Source organism: Mesoplodon densirostris, chromosome 12 (genome assembly GCF_025265405.1).
Source record: "Mesoplodon densirostris isolate mMesDen1 chromosome 12, mMesDen1 primary haplotype, whole genome shotgun sequence".
Lineage (NCBI taxonomy): Eukaryota > Metazoa > Chordata > Mammalia > Artiodactyla > Ziphiidae > Mesoplodon > Mesoplodon densirostris.
The window spans coordinates 48,610,091-48,630,152 of NC_082672.1; the positions used below are offsets into that span (position 1 = coordinate 48,610,091).

A 20,062-nucleotide genomic window follows, 5' to 3' on the forward strand; every position below is an offset into this window, starting at 1 on the left:
TCCACCTACAAGAATTTCTTTTATAACAAACTGTCTTATGCATAGTAAAATGATTTAATGAAAAATAAATTTAGATTTGTAGTTGCCACCTTTGAGATAAAGGCGGGACATCCTAGAGGCTTTGTCCCTTAGACGTTTGCAAATTGAGAACCAAGACTTCAGATGAAAGACAGAGTCTGTCCAGTGTTTCCTGCCCAGTTCACACAGAGATGCCGGGCAGGGTTAGTCATGAGAGAGGGCATGTTCCCCTGGGGAATCAGCAGAGAGAACGGTCTACAGCACTTAGGCCTCTAGCACACTTGGAATTAGTGAGAGGGAGACTGAGGAAAAGCCTACAGCAGAGACAAGAGAAATGCCTAAAAAGAAAGGAAGAGCATCAGGGAAGAATAAACTCAGAAAAGATCATTCATTTCTTGTAGAAATATTTGAGCTTTACAAAGTGTTTGAGTATGCTAAGTTTCACTCCTTTGTTTCTGAGATGATTTGTACTACCCAAATGTGAAAAGTGTGCTAAATAGCACAAATGTGACTAGAGCCACAAGTTAAATAAACATGATGACAGAAGTGACAATAGGCACATCATCTACCCCAGGGGCCCCCAACCCCCGGCCCGGTATCAGTCTGAGGCCTGTTAGGAACCGGGCCTCACAGCAGGAGGTGAGCAGCGGACGAGCGAGAGAAGCTTCATCTGCTGCTCCCCCAATGCTGGCATCACCACCTGAACTATCCCCCCTCCCCCACCCCAGTCCGTGGAAAAATTGTCTTCCATGAAACTGGTTCCTGGTGCCAAAAAGGTTGGGGACCGGGCTTCCCTGGTGGCGCAGTGGTTGAGAGTCCGCCTGCCGATGCAGGGGATACGTGTTCGTGCCCCGGTCCGGGAAGATCCCACATGCCGCGGAGCGGCTGGGCCCGTGAGCCATGGCCGCTGAGCCTGCGCGTCCGGAGCCTGTGCTCCGCAACGGGAGAGGCCACAACAGTGAGAGGCCCACATACCGCAAAAAAAACCAAAACAAACAAACAAACAAAAAAAAAAGGTTGGGGACCACTGATCTACCTAATTGCTAATAGACATCCACAGGCCTTGAAATGTCATGATGCTTTTCAAGAGTTTTGAAAAGTCAAAATGCTTTTCACATTCTGGCTCATCACAGATCATTCTCTAGGTAATAACGTGTTATTTCCATGTTTTAAAGACAAGGAGAGGGTGAGGTAGAGGATGCCCACAGGCCTCAGTGGCTCCCCACCACACCCAGGTGGGATCCGGAGTCCTTAGTGTGACTTGAAGAACCCACAAAATCTGTGCTTGTAGCCCATTTTATTCTTCTTTATAGCACTTGTCGCTGTCTGACATATATAATGGCCATTCGTTTATTTTATCTCCTTCCCAAACTAGTCTGCAGGCCCCCTGAGAGCAGGAGGTTGCATTCACTATGGTAGCCCCAGCGCTAAGGACCATGCCAGGCACATAGGAAACTCCAGAAATACTTACGGTAGGAAGAGAGAGAACAAAACCAGTCCAGCAGGGGTGGAGTCTTTTGTTGTCTTGTGGACAAACTTTGATAACTGAATAAGTCCACAACTCTCTCCTTTCTCTTACTTAAAACATGGATGGTTGTTGACCTTACTCTAAAGAAGACCAGTGAGGTTGAATGATTGCTATCCAGTCACCTGCTTCCATCCCAGTCTGTTAAAAAAAAAAAGGATTTTCCACTTTGTTTTGCTGTGAATGCTCCAAGGCCTCTGGCCACCTTGTCTTTCTGCGGCTCTTACCCACCAGGCCCCTCAGAGAGCCAAGTCCAAGATCCCCGCCACCTCAGACAGGTTCACTCAGACCCAAAGGGGTTCTGAACACACTTCATCTGACACTAAAATCAGGGTTTTTCCAGGTGTTTTTAAGTTTCAGCAGTGTGTGACAGATGCTTTTCTACTGTAGTTGACAGTTGTCAAACACTTAAAAGCGCATCCAGATGGTTATAGACAGTGACACTGGTCACCGAGGACAAGGCGAGGACTCGCCAGAGAGCAGGAAACTGATAATAAGCCCCATAGGGAACCGAGGTTGTTCAGCCTGGAAGGGAAGGCCGGATGGGCTAATCAGTGTCCAGTCACTCATTCATTCAGCACCCCCTTATCTAGTGCCTTCTGTGCACGAGGCACTGGGCTCAGTACTGGAGACAGGGTGGCCATCCAGAAAGACAGGCGCCGGCCCCCAAGGACAGTATCTATTGGAGAAAAACGCACCTCTGACAGCTCACATGCTTACTGCACTTAAATGGTAACAGCTGCAAAGAACCAGACACTCTGGCAGTGCAGAGCTAGGGCAACTGCCCCAGTCTTAGTGCCCGGGCCAGGGTTCCCGTGCCAGAAGCACTTAGGCCAGGAACAAAGGAAAGCAGGAGTCAACCATGGGGCAGGAGCAGGGTGGGACTTGCGGCCAAGGCAACAGCCTGCCTGGAGGCCCTGCAGCAGGAAGGACGGTCAGAGAAGGTCATGGGGCCAGTGAGGCAACAGAGGAGGTGAGGCCCAGGATAACAGGAGGAGGCTGGGGAGTGGGAAGGAGGGACCAGAGTGTGCATGGGGGCCCAAGTGGAAGGCAGTGCAGGAAGGAGGCAGGTGGCAGGGAGCAAGTGAGGACTGGAGTGCAGGTAGTGAAGATGAAGAGGGACAGACACCTTCAAGGGTGTGAAGTCGACTCAATGTGGATGACGCTAAAGCGCCATGAAGATCTGTCGAGCTCGTCTAGGTAGGCTCCGTGCTGCTTATCTGAGTGCACAGTGAAGAACCAGTAGACACGGCCTCCAGAAGGAGGATTCTCAGCGTTCTGGTGTCCTCACTTAGGCAGCTTACAAGGCAGCAAACACTGAAAAAGCAGCAGAATCGTGGGGAGGATACATTTTGGATATTGTGTTTGAGAGGCTCTATGAGGTCCCAGTGGAGGCCCTGAGGAAGGAATTGGTTTTACGGGTCAGGAACTCAGGAAGGGAGGTCCTATCGGATGATACAAATGCAGGCATCACTGGAGTCAGGATAGTTGTTGAAGCCACGAGAGTAGAGTCCCCCTGTTGGTCCCAACGCTGATGCCCACTCGTTTCACATCTCCGGAGACTTCAGAGAAGCAGGCGTGAGGTATCTATAAGAAATGATTATTTAAAACACTGCTATGTTTACTCGACACAGAAAATGATTTAGCCTGAAGCTAGCTGGTCCTCTTGCTATTCTGGGAGGTAAATGACCAAAGTACAAAGATACTCTACCTGTAGAGTGGTTCCAGGACCTGGGCCCCAGTGACAGCACCGAGTCAGGCTTTCAGCAATGAGTTCACCTTGGGAAGTTGGTAAAATCTGCAGACACTGCCTGGAAAACACCAGTGGAAAAGCTGCTTTCCAGTCCATACATAAATACATATAGATTATGTGTGGCCTTTGTCTATTGGCTTAAAAGAATCCTAAACTGTTTAATTCAGTAAGAAATAAAAACTAGAGTGATGATAATTTCCGTATTTTTTAGTTCACCTAAACATTGAACAAGCACACTAAGGGTTTCCAGGTCCTTCACAGCCTGTGGTATCAGTGGCACAGATCATCATACCTGCATCGGCTGCTGTTATTTCCTCCAGTGAAGTACAAAGGAGAGGAAATTGTGTTGGCATCTAATCCTGCTCCCAAACAAGAGGATTTCAGGCAGAACAAATCAGCTAGTTACATGACAACACCAAGTTCATTGTGGTGTAGGTGTCCTGACAGTGTCCCCTTTTTTCTACAAATCCATACCAATTAGAAGACAACTTTGATCCTGGCTTTATGCCTGCTGTGATATCTATGAAAAAGTCTGAGGGAGGAGAACTTTATTTTGAAGGAAAAGGCAATGTTTACACCTAGGAGGTCCTTCCTTCCAGGCTTCTGAGGTTTCCTAACTTTACCCAAGGAGAGAGCCCATCCAGCCCCCAGCAGGGTGGTATCCTGGGCAACCTTAGGGATGCTGTTCTCAGAGACCGGGATTTGCAGTGTGCAACCGCACGGCCATTTGCAGAGACCCCTGCCCAAGCCCCAGGTGAACTCTCCCTGATGTGGAGCTGCATCTGTGCCCTCAGGAGGGGGGAAAGGAAAATGAGGGGAAATGAGGTAATGAGATGAGTAGAAGAGTGAGCATTGATTAGTTCTTCTCAGTTGAAACCTCACTTAATCACTAACAGCTTATCAAGTGCTTTAATTTAACATTTTGTCTTCCTTGAAACTGAGTTATCTTTAGAGAACCTTCTTTTGTCAAAAGTGGCTGCTATTTGGGGCCCAAAACAAAGTAGGGGAAATCAGACAAAGACATTCTTCATTTTTTCCCCTCCAAAATGTATTAGGTATAAATACATTGTTTATCTTAGAAAGAAAACTAATGCAAAATAAATTTATGTAAGTAAGCTCCTGCTCACAAGTCAAAGCACATATCTACAAATGATTTCCTATCAGAGATCCATTACAACCTTTGTTTCAACTTATATTTTGAAGGTTTATATATTATAGTTCTTGTTGTAGATGATACAATGAGAAAATAATAAAGCAGACTAGCACAACTGACTGATATATTGATAATTGCTTCTTTTTAATCTGAAATTATGAAATCTTCTCTCAGAAAATCCAAAATGACTTTATCCCAATTTTAAATAGTTTACTTTCAGCAACACTCACATCTTGAGCAACGTGGAGTGATTCCAAGAAGGGAAGAAAGGCTTTTTTTGCTTGTCATTTTATTTGCAGGATTTGTGTCTGCACAGTGGAGAAAAATGTGCTATTTGCTTCGGAGACAGACATAGATTTCCAAGCCATTTGGCTCAAGAGATGGTTTAAATAGGAATGAATTTAATATACCTTTAATTCTCTGAAATAAGAGAATTCCAGCTGAGGTTTGGTCCAGGGCAAAGTCGGCTCTCGACACTGAAGAAAATCTATCACATTAATCCCAGAGGCTCAGAGTCCAAAGCTGCGTGAACAGAATGCTGGAGGATAGGAAGTGTGAGAAGAATGCTTTGAAAGAAACTTTAAAAACAAAATGACTGTTCAGAGAATACCAGACCTTGCAACACTTAAGCAAAGATATAAGTAATTATGCTTGAGAAACATAGCTAATTAAAAATAACTCGATGCATAAAAGGAAGAAAAACTATAGAATAACTTCTCTGCTCCAGTGTTAATGTGAGATGCAATGGAATAAAATAGTAGGATTTATTTTTTAATTTCATTTCACACGGGCATAGAAGAGATGGAGAGGAAAATTATATTGCCAGAAAATGCCAGGGTAGATTTGCTGAAGGTGTTATCATGTACTGTATTTAAAACAAAAATCTAACTGCTGTAATTTATCATAACCTCTGGTTATTAAAACACTGCTAATTCAAAGATTTTAATCATTTGCCAGTTTTACACATAATGGCTTTTCATAGAAGATACTGTGAAAATTTCTCATTTTGTCAGCCTTTGTATGATTTTTTTTTAGGAGTTCCTAAGTAAAACTAACATGCTTTAAACATATAATTGTGTTTACATCACTAATAAAAATTGCCTGTGTTTCCCTTGTAGTTTGTTCAATGAAATATCTGAAACTGCTTTATCATTGCTGAGCCTAATGTGTGAGAGTGCAGGCTGCTGAATCAATTTTAATTCCCCATATATACATCTCGCTTCAGAAGAAGCAGGGTGGACCCCACCCTTCCTTTTTGATTAGAGAAAGGATTCTTTTAATCGGAGACATTTGAGAGAAAAGATTCTACTCACTTTGGCACAAAATTTGCTTCTTGGTCTTGAGAAATCAGACTCATAAGACAGTCATTGAGATAAAACCACTGTTTAAAAACAAACATTAGACACTACCCTGTCTGGCTGGTAGGAGAAAGGTAGGGAGGTAAGCAAGGGATCATACAGTGCAGAAGAAAAACCTATCCCAGAATTAAAGGTGGCCACTATCAGGGGAAAGGGTGGAAGGAAGAAAGAGAGTGTACAGGGGAAGTAGCCAGAGGCAAAGTCATTTCTCTGCTGTAGATTTAGGGAAATACAGCCCATCTCAGCGTAACACCTGGGCCGCAGCAAATGGTCTCCACCCTGGGAGAAGCGTGGTGGCTTGATCTGGTTTTTATGTACCTCAATAAGAGCAGACTATGGTCTTACATACTAAAGGATTCTTGAGAATAGCAGTATAATTTAATACTATGTGTATTTATTAAAATATAACTTTTTTTGAAAGCAAAAGAAAAAATATATAGTTTCCTAAATCACAAGTTAGCCTTACCTCCAGACCAAGCCTATGTCTTTCAATAGATTTGTAGATTCACGTTCTAAAGGCCAGAACTTTGATGGGACTTGCTTAAGGTCACAGAGCCAGAAGCAGACCCCACAGCTGCTCAGTCCTAGTCTGTGTCCTGTCCCCACTCCTTCCCATCCTCCTCTCTGAAGCTGGTCCCAGGAAAGCACTTCCACCTGCTCTTCCTTCCCAGCCCCACGCCCGGCGCCATGCTCTCTGCCTGACAAGTAACCGGGTGTTCTTCCTGCAGGTGCAAAGTTCCCCATTAAGTGGACAGCCCCCGAAGCAGCCCTGTACGGGAGGTTCACAATCAAGTCTGACGTGTGGTCTTTTGGAATCTTACTTACAGAGCTGGTCACCAAAGGAAGAGTTCCGTACCCAGGTAAGGGCAGGGCACAGCAGAAATGTGCCTGGGTGGATGCTCTCCCAGCACCATTTGGGGAACCTTCACCCTGTTTGCCTTCTAAGCCCCATCCTCAGCTTTCTGCCAAGCATGAGTCTGAAGCACATGGACAGGTATTTAGCCAGAGAAAAGCAGAAGTGGGAGCCCCCGTGGTATGTAGACAAGCAGCCACCGTGAATCGTGTGCCAGGATTAATGCAGTTAGTAGCTGGTGAATGCTTCAGCCCACCCCAGTTCATGGGTTCTCTCCCCTGTCAGTAAGAGTGTGGGTCCCTGGCTCCCAGGGCAGAAATGTCACTGGCAGAACCTCTGCCCAAATGGAACTTGCAGACACTTCTGAGAAAGAGGAGAAAAGCCATCACTGCTTTCTGATTACCCTGTAGCACTGACCCATGGAGTGAACCTGGCAGGAAGATGTCAGGACCTGCCCTCTCTGCAGGCCCTGCTCCAGCTGGCCAGAGACAGCAGAGGCACATGGGAAACGCAATTTAGAAGACACTGACCGCACGTTTCTTGGTTTTGTTTTTTGTGGGGGGTTTTATTTGTTTTTTTTGGGGGGGGGGTTGTTTTTTGGCCATGCCATGTGCCTTGCAGGCCAGGAATTGAACCCGGGCCACGGTAGTGAAAGCCCAGCATCCTAACCACTAGGCCACCAGGGAACTCCCTCACTGCACACTTCTGAACAGTTAAAATATGCTCTACAAAAGCAAGTATAGTGTAAAGACGTTGGAGATTCTTAAGCCCTGGAATTCTTCTGGATTATCAGAGTCATGCTCTCCAAAGAAACCATGGGTTTTAGGTTATTCTCGCTTGAATTCATTAATTTAGACAGATGGTGACATGAAGGATACTCATGCCATTTTACCTCCACGCTTTAGTGGTTATAGCGCAGGGACGATCTGCTTTCTGAAATGTTAAGGACATATTTTTCAGTTACTGTTGAGTGAAGAAAGAACCTAGCTCCCCATCATTCCCTGCCTGAGAAAGGAGCTTTTAAAAATAAAAAAGCAGCGACAGAAACGATAGTGGAGATTAATGAGGAATTGAGGGCTCTTGCAAATCCTAGGTTTGTAATCGTATCTTTGCAGTCAGAGGAGCCGGAGAGGGCCGATTAATTTGTAATCCCTTTGTTCCCTTTTTATGATTGTTTCTGGTCATCTTGGGAGCATGCAGAGAAGTAAAGAAGATCTCTTTCTGGGTTGGTCGTAGCCTCAGGACTCCTAGGAGAGCCAGGTTGGCGCAGAGGCAAAATTGACAAATTCCCTGTCTCTGAAGCACCAGCACTGGGCAGTGAGAGATGCGGGCAGAAGGCAGTTTTACTGATGCTGTGGCGACTGCTGCCCCCAGCACGCACCAAGTGGGCAGCTGCTCTGGGAACAGCCAACGAGCACGGCAGAAAGGGCCGCCCTGGAGGGGCCTGGAGCACAGCCCGGACATTTTTGAATTGCTCCTCAAGGGGGAGAATGTGCGGGTCTCGGGATTTTGAAGATGTGAAGGCACCTCTTTTTTTATTGTCTGAATTTTGAATGAATCTCTTCCTGAGTCCCCCAAGTTTCCAGCCACCCGATGTGTTAAATGCAGCTGCGGGGGAAGGTTAATGTTTTGCGTTTCTGTGAAGCCTTTCCTTCCAGGAAGACAAAGCTGCTTTTTGTTTCTCAGGGTCACACGCAGAAACCAAGACAAAAGAGGGAGGGGGGCGGCAGCCTCGGAGAAGGAAGGCAGGTGTGTGTTTCTGAGGGAGAGTCTTTTGTCAAGTTTGGTTTTGGCGTAAAGGAAGCGGCCTCACTTTACAACTTAGGCTAGGATTTTCATTTATTCCGCGTGGCGTAGGTAAGTGTGACCATGCCTGGCATTTTGCTCGACCTGGGAAATAAATATAAACAAGGCATTCATACTCTCAGCAAGTATTGATGAGAATGGTCCTCAAGCAAGATGCTGTTTTAGTGGCTGGAGCTAGAACAGTGAGCAAAGAAATGAATTCAGTCCCTGCACTCATAGAGCTTACAGTCAGATGGATAAAGTGTGCATCAAATCCAGGAAGAAATCAGCCTTTTTTCTTACTTCTCTATCATTAGAGGAGATCATCTTCGAGGGATGGAGTACTTGAACTCACCCACCGTGGGCCCCCAGTCTTAATTCTGATAATGGGAGAGGGGCCCCTGATTCAGGTATCTGCATACAGCAGGTCCTGAGAAGGGCCTTTCACTCAGAATCCTGTGAGGATGGCAAAGGAGTTTGACAGGGGAACCAAGTCCACTTTATTGCGCGTAGTTACACACTCTGAGCAACTGCTGACGTGCCGGGGGCTTTGATAGCCACCGTAATTCTGCGAGGGCGGCAGAGAGAAGGGGCCACGACTAGGAAGCTTCACGGAGAAGAAGGCACGTGGGGTTTCCCCCTCAAGTTGAGGAAGAGGGTCCCAGACAAGGACGGGCATGTGGAAGGGCGCCCGCTCAAGGAGCCGCAGGCTTAGTCTGCGGTGAAGGCCGTGAGGTAGGGGTACCCGGACCAGAAGCTGGAAAGCCTGGCCAGAGCCCGTCGTGAGGGGCCTGGTGCTGCCACAGGGAGGCCTGGCCAGTCTGCAGTGGTGGCCGGGGGGCCGTGTCAGCGAGGGCGTGATGGGAGCCACGGAAAGTTGTTCCCTGACCTGCCCCTGGCCGTGGATGCTGCTTGTTTTTGTTCCTTAACACAGCTGTAATCACATTTAATTGGACTTCTGAATCTCACAGTACACTCTTCTTGAGGGATCCCTTTTACGGAGAGGGATTCCAATTATAGGATGATTACCTTAATGAAGAAGAACAACTGCTAAGGAGCAGACAGTCATTCAGCTTCACCCAGTGTCGCCATGGAAGGAAGGCCCTTCCTGTCCGCGTTCTCGCCGTCTGTTGGTGCGACCGCGCGGGCAGTGTGTGCCGAGGGGCTGCTTCTCCGCTGCCCTGAGTCCTCGTGCCTGTGGACAGCACCCAGGACAGACCCCTAGTCTCCTTCCACCGTGATTTCCATCCTGACTTCTCAATGCAGTTATTTCTCAGTTGGCTAGAATGTATTTTCAAGTAATTCTTGTTTCAAGAGCAGTAGGTGGAGATACATTTTTCTGAACTCTTTCATACCCGAGAGTGGCTTTCTGTCACCTTCACACACAGGAAAGTTACTTCGGCTGGTGGTGAGGATGGGGGTCAAGGGGGAAGGGAAAGTGACTTCCCCACTGCCCCATGGTGGGCTGTCCTCCTCTGGTGCAGTGACCCCCTTTCATAGAATTTCCCGCTTCCGGTCTCTCCCCCCTTCCCCTCCCTCACCATTCTATCACTGTCACCACCAGAGTTATCCTGGAAGACACAGACCCGCTTATCCTACTCTACTAGTTAGCAAGCCCATGGCTTCCCCTTGCCTTCCAGATAAACTCCAGAAGCCTTTGATTGGCATAGTCCTTCATACCTCTTCCCTTCAGTCATTCCACAAATGTTTATTGAATACCTACTATATGCCAGGTACTGTTGAGGCCCCAGGAGTGTAGCTGTGAACCAAAAGACAAAAACTGTCCTCCTGAGCTTTTCATTCCTTAGAGGAGACAGACAATAACACAAATAAGCAAAATGTATTCAGCACTGGCTGGTGGTGATGGGTAAGGAGAAGAATACAACGGGGAAGGGCACAGAGGGTAGCAAGGCAGGACCTCCCCAGGAAGATGACATGTGAGGCAGCGAGGCTCAGGGTCGATACCTGGGGGAGGAGCCTCCCTTCTGAGGCAACCGGAGCACAGAGGCCCTGGAGAACCGCCGCAAGGCCCATGTGTCTAGGGCAGAGGGGGCAGGAGGGCCAAGAGGCCCCAGGCAGATCGGTAGGGTCTTCCTGGGTCACGGTGAGGACTTTTGCTTTCACTGTTAGTGAGATGAGGAGTGAGTGATGGGTGTTGAGCGGGCGACGTGACCAGACCTGATTTCTTGCCGCTTGCCAACACTTCGCACCAAGAGATCTCTCTCAGACACGCAAGTCTCTCTTCTCAGTTCCACTCCCTGCCTCCGAATCCTTCAAAGCCCGGCCCAAACGCCCACCCCCTCCTCTGTGTAGCCTTCTCCATGTCTCTTCCTGGGTTGCACCTTCTGCTTGCTTCCATGCCGCTGGGTACATCTCTGCTGAAACCCTTGTCTTCGTGTCTCTATTTCCCAGTAGCTCTGAACTCTGAGAAGGGGGCTCCTTTCACGTGTTCCCCATGCCCAGCACAGTGTCTGCCCCATAGTACACTCTCAGGAGGTCTAAGTGAATGCATGGATGCATGCATGGATGCATGCATGGATGGATATAGGCAGGGGGGAGAAAAGATCATGCCTATGAGACTTTTAAAACAAGACTTTGCCCATAGCCTGCAAAGCCTTTCAGCTCTATTTCGTCATCTCCACAAATAACTATAGCATGTTTTTTCCCAGCCACAAAGTAGCCTCTGTCCTCAAAGTTGTTCTGAGAAATTGACCCCGTGATCAGTTCAGACACCGTGTCCCAGCACCGTTCTAGGGAGAATGTCCCGGCCATTCAGTGCCCCGGCTCTCAACTGACCGCTGCTTTGGGAATTCGGCAGGATCTGACAAAGCAGGAACATTCTCTTAAGTGTATCACATTTATTCATCCATTTGAAGCACTTTCAACTCTTTTAACAACTGACAGCTGCCTGACTTCCGTGAATGCATCTAGTCCGTTGATAATGACTTGAAGAGGAAGATAAAGAGTGAATGTGTACGTTTTCCTTAGAGAATTAGAAGTCTCCACCTCTGTCCTCCCTCTGCCTTACTCAGATGCCTCAGACAGAGCCTGAACAGTAGACTTAAATTCCTCTGGGTTCAGCAGCCCGTCATTGTCGCCTGCGCTCTTCTCCCCACTGTGCCCAGCGTGATGACAGGAGCAGGTTTCTCTTGGGGTGGGAAGAAGTTAGGGCTCTGCAGCCAGGAGAATGGGAGGAGGTGGGATGAACCTTGGAATCTCAGCCAAGGGTGCTTTGTCCTCCCTGCCCCCATCCACAGTCTGCAGGCTTTTTCTTTCAGCTCCTGGTGTTCTCTCCAGAGGGAATCCTTCCTGGAATGCCCAGGAGTCGTGTTGTCACCTCCCCCCACGAGGTTTCTCTTGGCCAGTGTGGCAGGTGAAGGCGAGAGGGCGGGAGGAGAGGGCAGTTCTTCCCTCTGTGCGTTTCCGCGGCCTTCCCGGTGGGCACCCTTACCCCCACTGTCCCTTTTTCACGTTTCTGGGACAAAGGAGCTGTTCGTGATACTGTATTATCAACTTTAAACAACCTTTGTGTGTTATGGCACCTGAGTAGCTGTCATTTCTGTATTTATTAACAGAGTGGGCTTAATAAAAACAGCGGTCCTGAGCTTATCTGGTTAAGATGCAGAAAGAGAAACAAAACTAGTCATCGTTGTGCCTTCTCAAGGTCACTCCTTTATGTTCAACTATACTCGTGGAGCAACATCTACCTGCCCAAAATCTGTACTTTGATCTCATAACTGAAACCTAACTTGAAGCGTCCCGGTTGTAGCCCGGTAAGATAACTAGAGCACACGGTGATCTGATGGCACGCTCTCGGGCTGAGCAAGCGCCGTTACCCGCGCCCTCCTTCCTTCCGCTCTCCCGGCACTCCCAGAAGTGCTCAGCAGACAAGTAAACAGAAGGGCTTTTTCCAGGGTTTACGCAGAGAAGCCAGGGGGAGCCTCTGACGGAAACCCTTAGGCACAATAGAGTCTAATTTCGTTTCAACGGAAAGCTCGGTTTGCTAAAGTAACCTGGACATCTGGGAACCTGAGCATCATTCCCATTGTCAATGTGCTTAATTATAAACATGGCACAAAAATCCAGGTTCTCGCAACCCCTAGTCCAATCCAGATGCAAACCTGAACGGGTAACAGTGACGATCCCCTATGGTATAGAGATGGCCCCTCGGAGATCCATATTAGGAAGCTGCACAAACGGAGAGCTATAAAGCCCAACACCTTCCGTCCATAGAAGACATTTTTTTTCAAAGAGCTAAAAGCACGGTGAATGTGGAGGTATTCTCTTGACAGGTGGAGAAACTGAGGCCAGGGGAAGTCGAGTCACCTGCTGAGAGACACAGAGTCGAAGTAGTGAAGTGGCTCTGACAATGAAAATGAATTGTTTTCTTCCCTAAAGAATCCAAAAGACAAGTGAGGAGACTCCACCGAGTTAATGTCTAGCTCAAGGAGGAGGAATAGGAAAGTGTAAAAGAAAAGGAGGGAAGGGGAAAAAAGGAGAGAGGGAAGGAAAACACACACACGTGGAAGCAGACCTTGTTGGCTACCATACGTAGTAAGGGTTGCAAAGTGAGAGTTGCAAACTGGACCTTAATTTGGGAACCTCGAGGAAGCCAGCAGCGTGATTTGGAAGGATAATATGGTCACAGTGGCAGGAAGCGAATGCAGTCCACTCGGCCAGAGAATCTCAGCTGCAGGGTTTGGGGCAGACCAACTGGAAAGGATGCTACCAGTGACCACGTTTGAGAGCCTGAAATGCAGAGTGACAGGAGGCCCTCATGGAAGATGCAGGGAAGAGCAATTTGAAAAACAAACCCCAGCACAGCAGACGACGCGGATTTTCTGTGAACTCAGGCCCACTGGGTTGTGCCCTGTGAGAGTGACCAGTGGAAATGGCTCACTGACCCCAGGGAGAGCAGGAACGTAAGGAACTGCTGAGGTGGAAGCAAAGGAGGGCAGGCTGGAGTGAAAACAGCGCGTCTGCTCGCTGGCCGCCAAGCCCTGTGCCCCTTCTCTGACGCAGAGGTGGGGGACCAGGCAACACACCCTGGGGGGCTTTGTGGCTGCGACACGTCCCACGGTGAGACACCATCGGCTGGTGGAGACCACCCTGCTACTGAAAAACAGTCTCTACTGCAGCTTCCACTGAGAACTGTTGGTGACAAAGTTTCCGTAAAACATACACCATATTTTAAAGTTTCTATCTTTTCTGTTTCTCCCCTGGCCTTCTCCCCACGGAAGAAGGAAGAAAAAGGCAGAACATTCCCAGGCACCCTCCTCCACCGCCACCCCCGTCCCTGCCCACCCCTCCGTCTGCTTCCTCAATTGGAAGCAAGATAACGAAGATTCTTCTCTTCCAGTGTCCCGTGTCCCTCAGGACTCTGCTGACCGCCCTGGCACTCAGTCTTGTGTGTGTTCCCTTCCCAGTCCCTGGCCCTCACCTCCCAGGTGTTGGATAAAACCAATGTCTTGGGAAAAGAGGCTAAAAAGAGGGGAAGTAACAGTTTTCTTTGTAACAAAAATATGAAGCCATCTAAAAAGAAAGCATGAAATAATAGTATAAAGAGGAACATCCATTTTTGCTAAAAAGAAATTCTTAAATATGATTTTCCAAAGTTCTTAGAGCCAAGAGTACTATTTTTTAAAAAATAGGAACACAACCCACTTATTCAGACTGTTGTTTGTGAAATAAAAACTGACCCAAGCCTTGCTGAGTGGGCATCTCTTGGTAGCGCGATTACTGCTGCCGAGGCCCATCGTGAAGGTGCCAGGTCCACTTCTGGCTTGTGGTTGGTTGGAAAAGAGCCAGCCCTATTCACATTGTCATTGTCAGGCAAGTGCGTTGTCTTATATCCCACTTTTCCAACAAAGCTGACGTTGGTACGTTTCTCTTTGGCCTGGTGCGTGGAATCGGTTCTGTGTGCTCCCCATGCCTGGGGAGCCTGGGGAGCGGCATGAGAGGGGAAAGAGGAGAAGCGGGCAGAGGGTGCAAGCACAAAGGAAGCGGAGAGTGTGCACGGGAGCTGGCGGTGAGGCTGCCGGTGCCCTGTCCCACGTGGGCCAACGTCCAGCTCCGTCCCTGGTCACAGCTGCCTGGGAAGCAGGCTGCCTCAGGAGACGCTACATGCTGAGGGTCAAGCTGCTGCATCCACTGTGTCCCAGGCTCAGGCAGAGCACTAGAAAAACAGGCTTGACCCAAGTGGCCAATTAAACTTTCCACTGGTGGAGACTGAATCAAGAGTTTCTAAAATATACATGCAGTCTTTGCATTTGAGTAGTTTGTCTTTCAAGGACATGCAACATTTACTGACATAGGGCCACGGAGCAATAGGAGAATGATTAGCTAAACTCCGTGGTGTGGTTTTGGGTGGTCTCAGTGCCAGAACAAAGCATTAGAAGGCATTTGGGGGTGGGTTGTACCACCTCCAGCAGGGCCTGTCACACCTTCCGAGGTTTTAGACCTTCCACCTGTGGCTTCTGAGATACTGGTATTATGAAACCAAGGTCTGTACTGAAATACAAAGCAGACGCTTTGGAGAAGGCCAGTCCCGATACGTGCTTACGCTCTCTTCCTAACCCTTTTGGGGCGGCTGGAATGTGGTGGCTGCTGCCACTCCTCATGCTGGAGCGTCCCAGTCAAAACCCTTGGGATTGGATGTGCCTCAGAGTCTGACTCATTTGTTTTTGTTTTTTTTTAGAAAGTCCATACAGTGCTTAGACCATAATTTATATAACACTCTAGGAGAGTCTGGGGCTGCACTCTGTGTTCAAACACATTCTTACTTCTATAGCGATATGTATGAATGAGGAGAAACAGTCGATAGCCTCACACCAGGTCAGGCTTTACGGCCGAATGAGGTGAGTTCGGATCAATTTTGCTGCCAAGTGAGTTTCCAGAACTTTTGCTTTGCAGAGCTTGTTGGATCTGGGGATCGTGGATAAGGACATGCTGGTCCCTGTCCCATGCCCTGGTTTGTCCAGAGCGCTGCAGGACACTCCAGTGTCTCCCCTTGCTTCCAGCTCCCCATTCCATCCCGAGTTGTCAAAATGAGTTTTCAGTAGCTGGAAGAGGATTTAAGGTAATAAGCCTCAGAGCTGACTGAACATCCAACTGAAGTGGGCCCCTGTAAAGACAGGCATGGTGCAGAGGCAGGGGACCCAGATTCACTCACCGAGCCTCTCACTAAAATAAGAGTCACCCCCGAAATGTGACCAAGGTTCTATTAGAATAATTAAATTGAAGGCCTACTTCAACACAGCAGGAATAATACACGGATTTTATCCCCTCAAGGAATTACAGTGGCAGAGAATAAGAAAGCATCCTGAAAGGGTTCGGGTAAGCACGTGACTGACAGGGCTGTGCTTGACAGCCACGGGAGCCGGGATCAACCCAGCTCCAAAAGCAACAACAAAGAGAACTGACAACAGATCCCAAAGTCTGAGTGTCCCCTACTCAGGAGGACAGGGTTGTGACCTGGGCCCAGCTGCTCTGGCCAGGCTTACAAGGTTCTAGCCAGCAGGTTGCCACCTCCTCCAGCATTAAAGGGAGCTGCTACATGTATGCGCTGTGTCCTGCTGATTACATCCCTGAGAGCTGGGGGAAGAAATCTGGGTTTCTGAATGGCTGGAACTCGGGCCCTCGCTTTTGTAAATTAACTGGGTCAGAAGTTGGAGAGGATTATAGGCTCAGGGCCAAGGAGCAGCCAAAACATACAAGGGCTTGGCAGGCAATGGCAGAACATGATATGGCAGAAAAGGGAAGGAAAACCAGAGAAGAGAGCCTGGCAGTGATTGGGAAAGGGGTCAGGGCATTCGGCTCACCCCAAGTGTGGTATTTCCTGTTCTGTCAAGAAGGCCAACGTGCAGGGAGATTGCATTCTCCAGAGGGTTAGCAATCTCCCAGAATGTCTCCTGTTAGCTCCAGGCATCCTGATGTTTCACTATCAGGCAGCTCCCCCGGAGGGTCGCAAAGGTCTCCAATGATGGATGGCCTGTCCAAGGTCATCAGTAAACACAGACGCCCTGTCTCCCCATCGCCGTCATCAAACCTCAGGGCACCTAGGGGTCGCTGGGCTGGATGGTGCCCAGCGTGGTGGCGTGATGTCAGATCTCAGACAGCGGGGCACCAAGAGCTTGCCCAGGCACGAGGACAGCCAATTTATGAAGTTCATCAATGGAGCTCATGGGTCCTGTGAACAAAGGCCAGTTTATTTTTCATTCCGTGGATTTGTTTTTATCTGCTTCACTCATATTTTTCTCAGTTTAATTGAAGTGTAATTTACATACAATAGAATTCAACAGTTTTAAGAATTCAGTGAGTTTTGACAAACATACAGAGTCACACCTCCACATACAGGATATAGAACATGCGTTGGCAGACTGCAGCCCGTGGGCCAAATCCGGCTCCCACCCTGTTTTTGTTTTGTACCTTTTTAGAGTTGTAGAAAAATAAATAAAATGAAGAATATGCGACAGAGACCGTATGCAGCCCACAGCACCTAAAATCTTTACCATCTGGCCTTTACGGGGATGGTTTGCTGATACAGAATGTTTCTATCACTCCTTGGTGTTCCCTGCGGCCCCTCTGCAGGATTCCCCTCCCTCTCCCCCTCCCCCCTGGCAACCACTGATCTGCTTTATATCACTGTAGTTTTACCTTTTCTAGAATTTCATATAAATGAAATCACACAGTATGTTGCCTTTTGTGTCTGGCTTCTTTCACTTATAATGCTTTTGAGATTCATCCTCTGGGGCTTTGCGTGTGTCAGTAGTGGGGTCCTTTTTTATTTCTGAGTGGTGTGATAGCCCATTAAAGACAGGGTCTAATTTAAGACAGCCCTCAACATGTTTTAACCACCCGCAGGCTCCAAGTAGAAGAAAGAGGAGGTGCAGGGGCGGTGGCCATGGCCGGGCAGCCCGGCGCACCCGCTCTCATGGGCCTTGTCTTTGCAGGCATGAACAACCGGGAGGTGCTGGAGCAAGTGGAGCGCGGCTACAGGATGCCCTGTCCGCAGGACTGCCCCATCTCCCTCCACGAGCTCATGATCCACTGCTGGAAAAAGGACCCCGAAGAGCGGCCCACTTTCGAGTACTTGCAGGGCTTCCTGGAAGACTACTTCACCGCCACAGAGCCCCAGTATCAGCCTGGTGAAAACCTGTAAGACCTGGGTCTGCAGAGAGAGGCCTGGTCCAAGAGGCTTCCCCGCCCCCTCCCCATTAGCTTTCAATTCCGTAGCCAGCTGCTCCGAGCAGAGCAGCGAGAACTGTCCAGGATCAGATTGCATGTGACTCTGAAGCTGACGAACTTCCATGGCCCTCATTAATGACACTTGTCCCCAAATCCGAACCTCCTCTGTGAAGCATACGAGACAGAACCTTGTTATTTCTCAGACTTTGGAAAATGCGTTGTATCGATGTTATGTAACAGGCCAAACCTCTGTTCAGTGTAAATAGTTATTCCAGTGCCAACGATCCTAGTGCTTTCCTTTTTTTAAAATGCAAATCCTATGTGATTTTAACTCTGTCTTCACCTGATTCAACTAAAAAAAAAGTATTATTTTCCAAAAGTGGCCTCTTTGTCTAAAACAATAAAATTTTTTTTCATGTTTTAACAAAAACCAACTAGGACAGGTGTTTGTTTTTTTTCTTTTTTATAAATATGAATATATATATAATATATACATCCCTGTACATACACCATGTGGGTGCGAACGTGGAGACCGTGGCCGATGCGGGCCACAGAGCTTCGGGACCCAGAGTGAGGATTTGACTGGAAAATCAACATAAAAGCACCGGTGTTATTCTGAAAACCAGTGGCCTCATTCTTTGGCTTTTGCAAAACATGATTTGACTTTTTTTTTTTTTTTAATTTGGATTGCACTTTTTTGGTTCATGACTGTGCCTGTAGGTGGCTGTTACTTTGACTCTTTTCAGCAGCGTCCCCCCCGCCAGCTGAATTCACAAGTTCTGTTTCCAGTATTTGCTTCGACTTACTACGATTTGATCTTGAAACTTAAAAGTGAGCCTCTTTAAAGCAAGCAAGTGGCCAATACTACCAGGGGAACTAGAAGATGGATACCACACAAACTTCTTGTATAAAACATGAATGCTGAAATGTTTCCAACTTTTTAAATTTAATAAACCTTGTAACCACATTTAAATGGTCTAAAACCCATAGCACTGTAGTCGCGGCAACCTGCTAAACTTTCTCATTCAACTAACCCTTACGGGAAGGTGAGGGTGGGAGGTCGTACATTTCCCATTGTAAAATAAGTGTTTGAATGTCCTGTACTGCTAATGAAATGACTTTCTCTATGTCCAAGGGTCCTCCAGTGAAATAACTATGCACTACTTTACATCTCATGGGGAAGCACAAAAAAAAAGTATGACATTTTTAGTTGCTGTTTGTACCAACCTTGAATTACGTATGTTTAACAAGTCAAAAACCCTATTTCTATTGAGTTTTTAATACTGAGTGGCAACTCTGAAGTCTTAATTCCTTTTTTGTTATGATTTCTTTGTGAGTTTACATTTTTAAATTGTTTAACTTTCTTAATTTAGTAATTAAAAAGAGAGCATTTTACATTTGAATTTTTTTTTTGTTCATTTGTTTAAATCATGGTAGGTACTCTAGGAGTGACATATCTGTCCCATACCAAGTGGTAAGGAGTCACCTGGAGAATTTAACCATTGTGCAATGATTTCCAAATGACAGAAACATTCAGAACACCTGGAGTGGGGTTTTTTTCCCCCCCAAGAAAGGCTGGGCTATTGTCTAGTTAATTCAGAGGATTGTTAAAGCAAAACTAGGCATACCTTAACATTTTAATTTATCAGGCATTTTTGCTAACTAAAATTTTCTGTGTCCCACTTGTAGGAGAAGAGACAATTGCAAGAAGAATCTTTCTTGTCCTGGAGTCAATACATATGTTTCCCAGTGTCCCTCCACCCCTGTAATGAAGTCGCTCAGCAGGGGAACAGCCTGGTGTTGCAGAAGGGCAGTAGGTGGACTGGGCCAACAGGCCGGGCCTGGCTCCGTACTCATTCAGCTGCACGCATTCAACAGCCACCTGGAATCTCTCCCTTTCAGGTCCTGTCTGTAGAAATGAGGGAGTTGGATGAGATTTGCTATAGGCTCCTACATCTGAGATCCTGGGATTCTAAGATCACTGATGACGTGTAGAATTACACAAAGAGGACAGTTTTCTTGCTGAAATAGCCTTTATATTTAGAAAGTTTCTGACGTTTTTTAAGTGAAACAGGAATTTTCTGGCTAACCAAGTTTTCGTGGTATTGGTTTTGGTATTAATACAATTGCTAAATTGATAAAATTTCAAAGATCTTGTTACATACAATTATCACAATACTGGGCAATTTATTAACACACTCTAGATATTTTTAAAGATATAACTTTGTTTTTCATCTTCACAACCCAGTAGGTCGGATAATTTTCAAGTACTCTCTGGGGGACTTTTGTGTTTGTTTTTGACTTGGTCATTCAAAAAGATCTGAAAAAGTCATAACAGCCTGTTTTAAACAGATTTTTAAAGGAAAGCAGTCTCTTCAAAGTATAGCCTTCAATTCATCAATTGAGTTAACTGTGGATTCTCTCCCATGAA

The 20,062-nt window shown here is 47.2% G+C and overlaps 1 protein-coding gene across 4 annotated transcripts in view; it reads left to right on the forward strand.

Moving 5' to 3' along the window:
• FYN (FYN proto-oncogene, Src family tyrosine kinase) overlaps positions 1–19,415 on the forward strand; it is a 213,057-nt gene extending 193,642 nt beyond the window's left edge. For 3 of the 4 annotated variants that reach the window (XM_060115199.1, XM_060115198.1, XM_060115200.1), the window contains 2 exons: positions 6,536–6,667; positions 17,397–18,061. In XM_060115199.1, the coding sequence (XP_059971182.1) occupies positions 6,536–6,667; positions 17,397–17,605 (341 nt within the window). In that variant the 3' untranslated portion in view covers positions 17,606–18,061. Of the gene's footprint in view, positions 1–6,535; positions 6,668–17,396; positions 18,062–19,320 lie in introns of those variants that run through there. The other variant, XM_060115201.1, reaches the window with a different exon arrangement.
• The last annotated feature ends 647 nt before the right edge of the window (positions 19,416–20,062 follow it).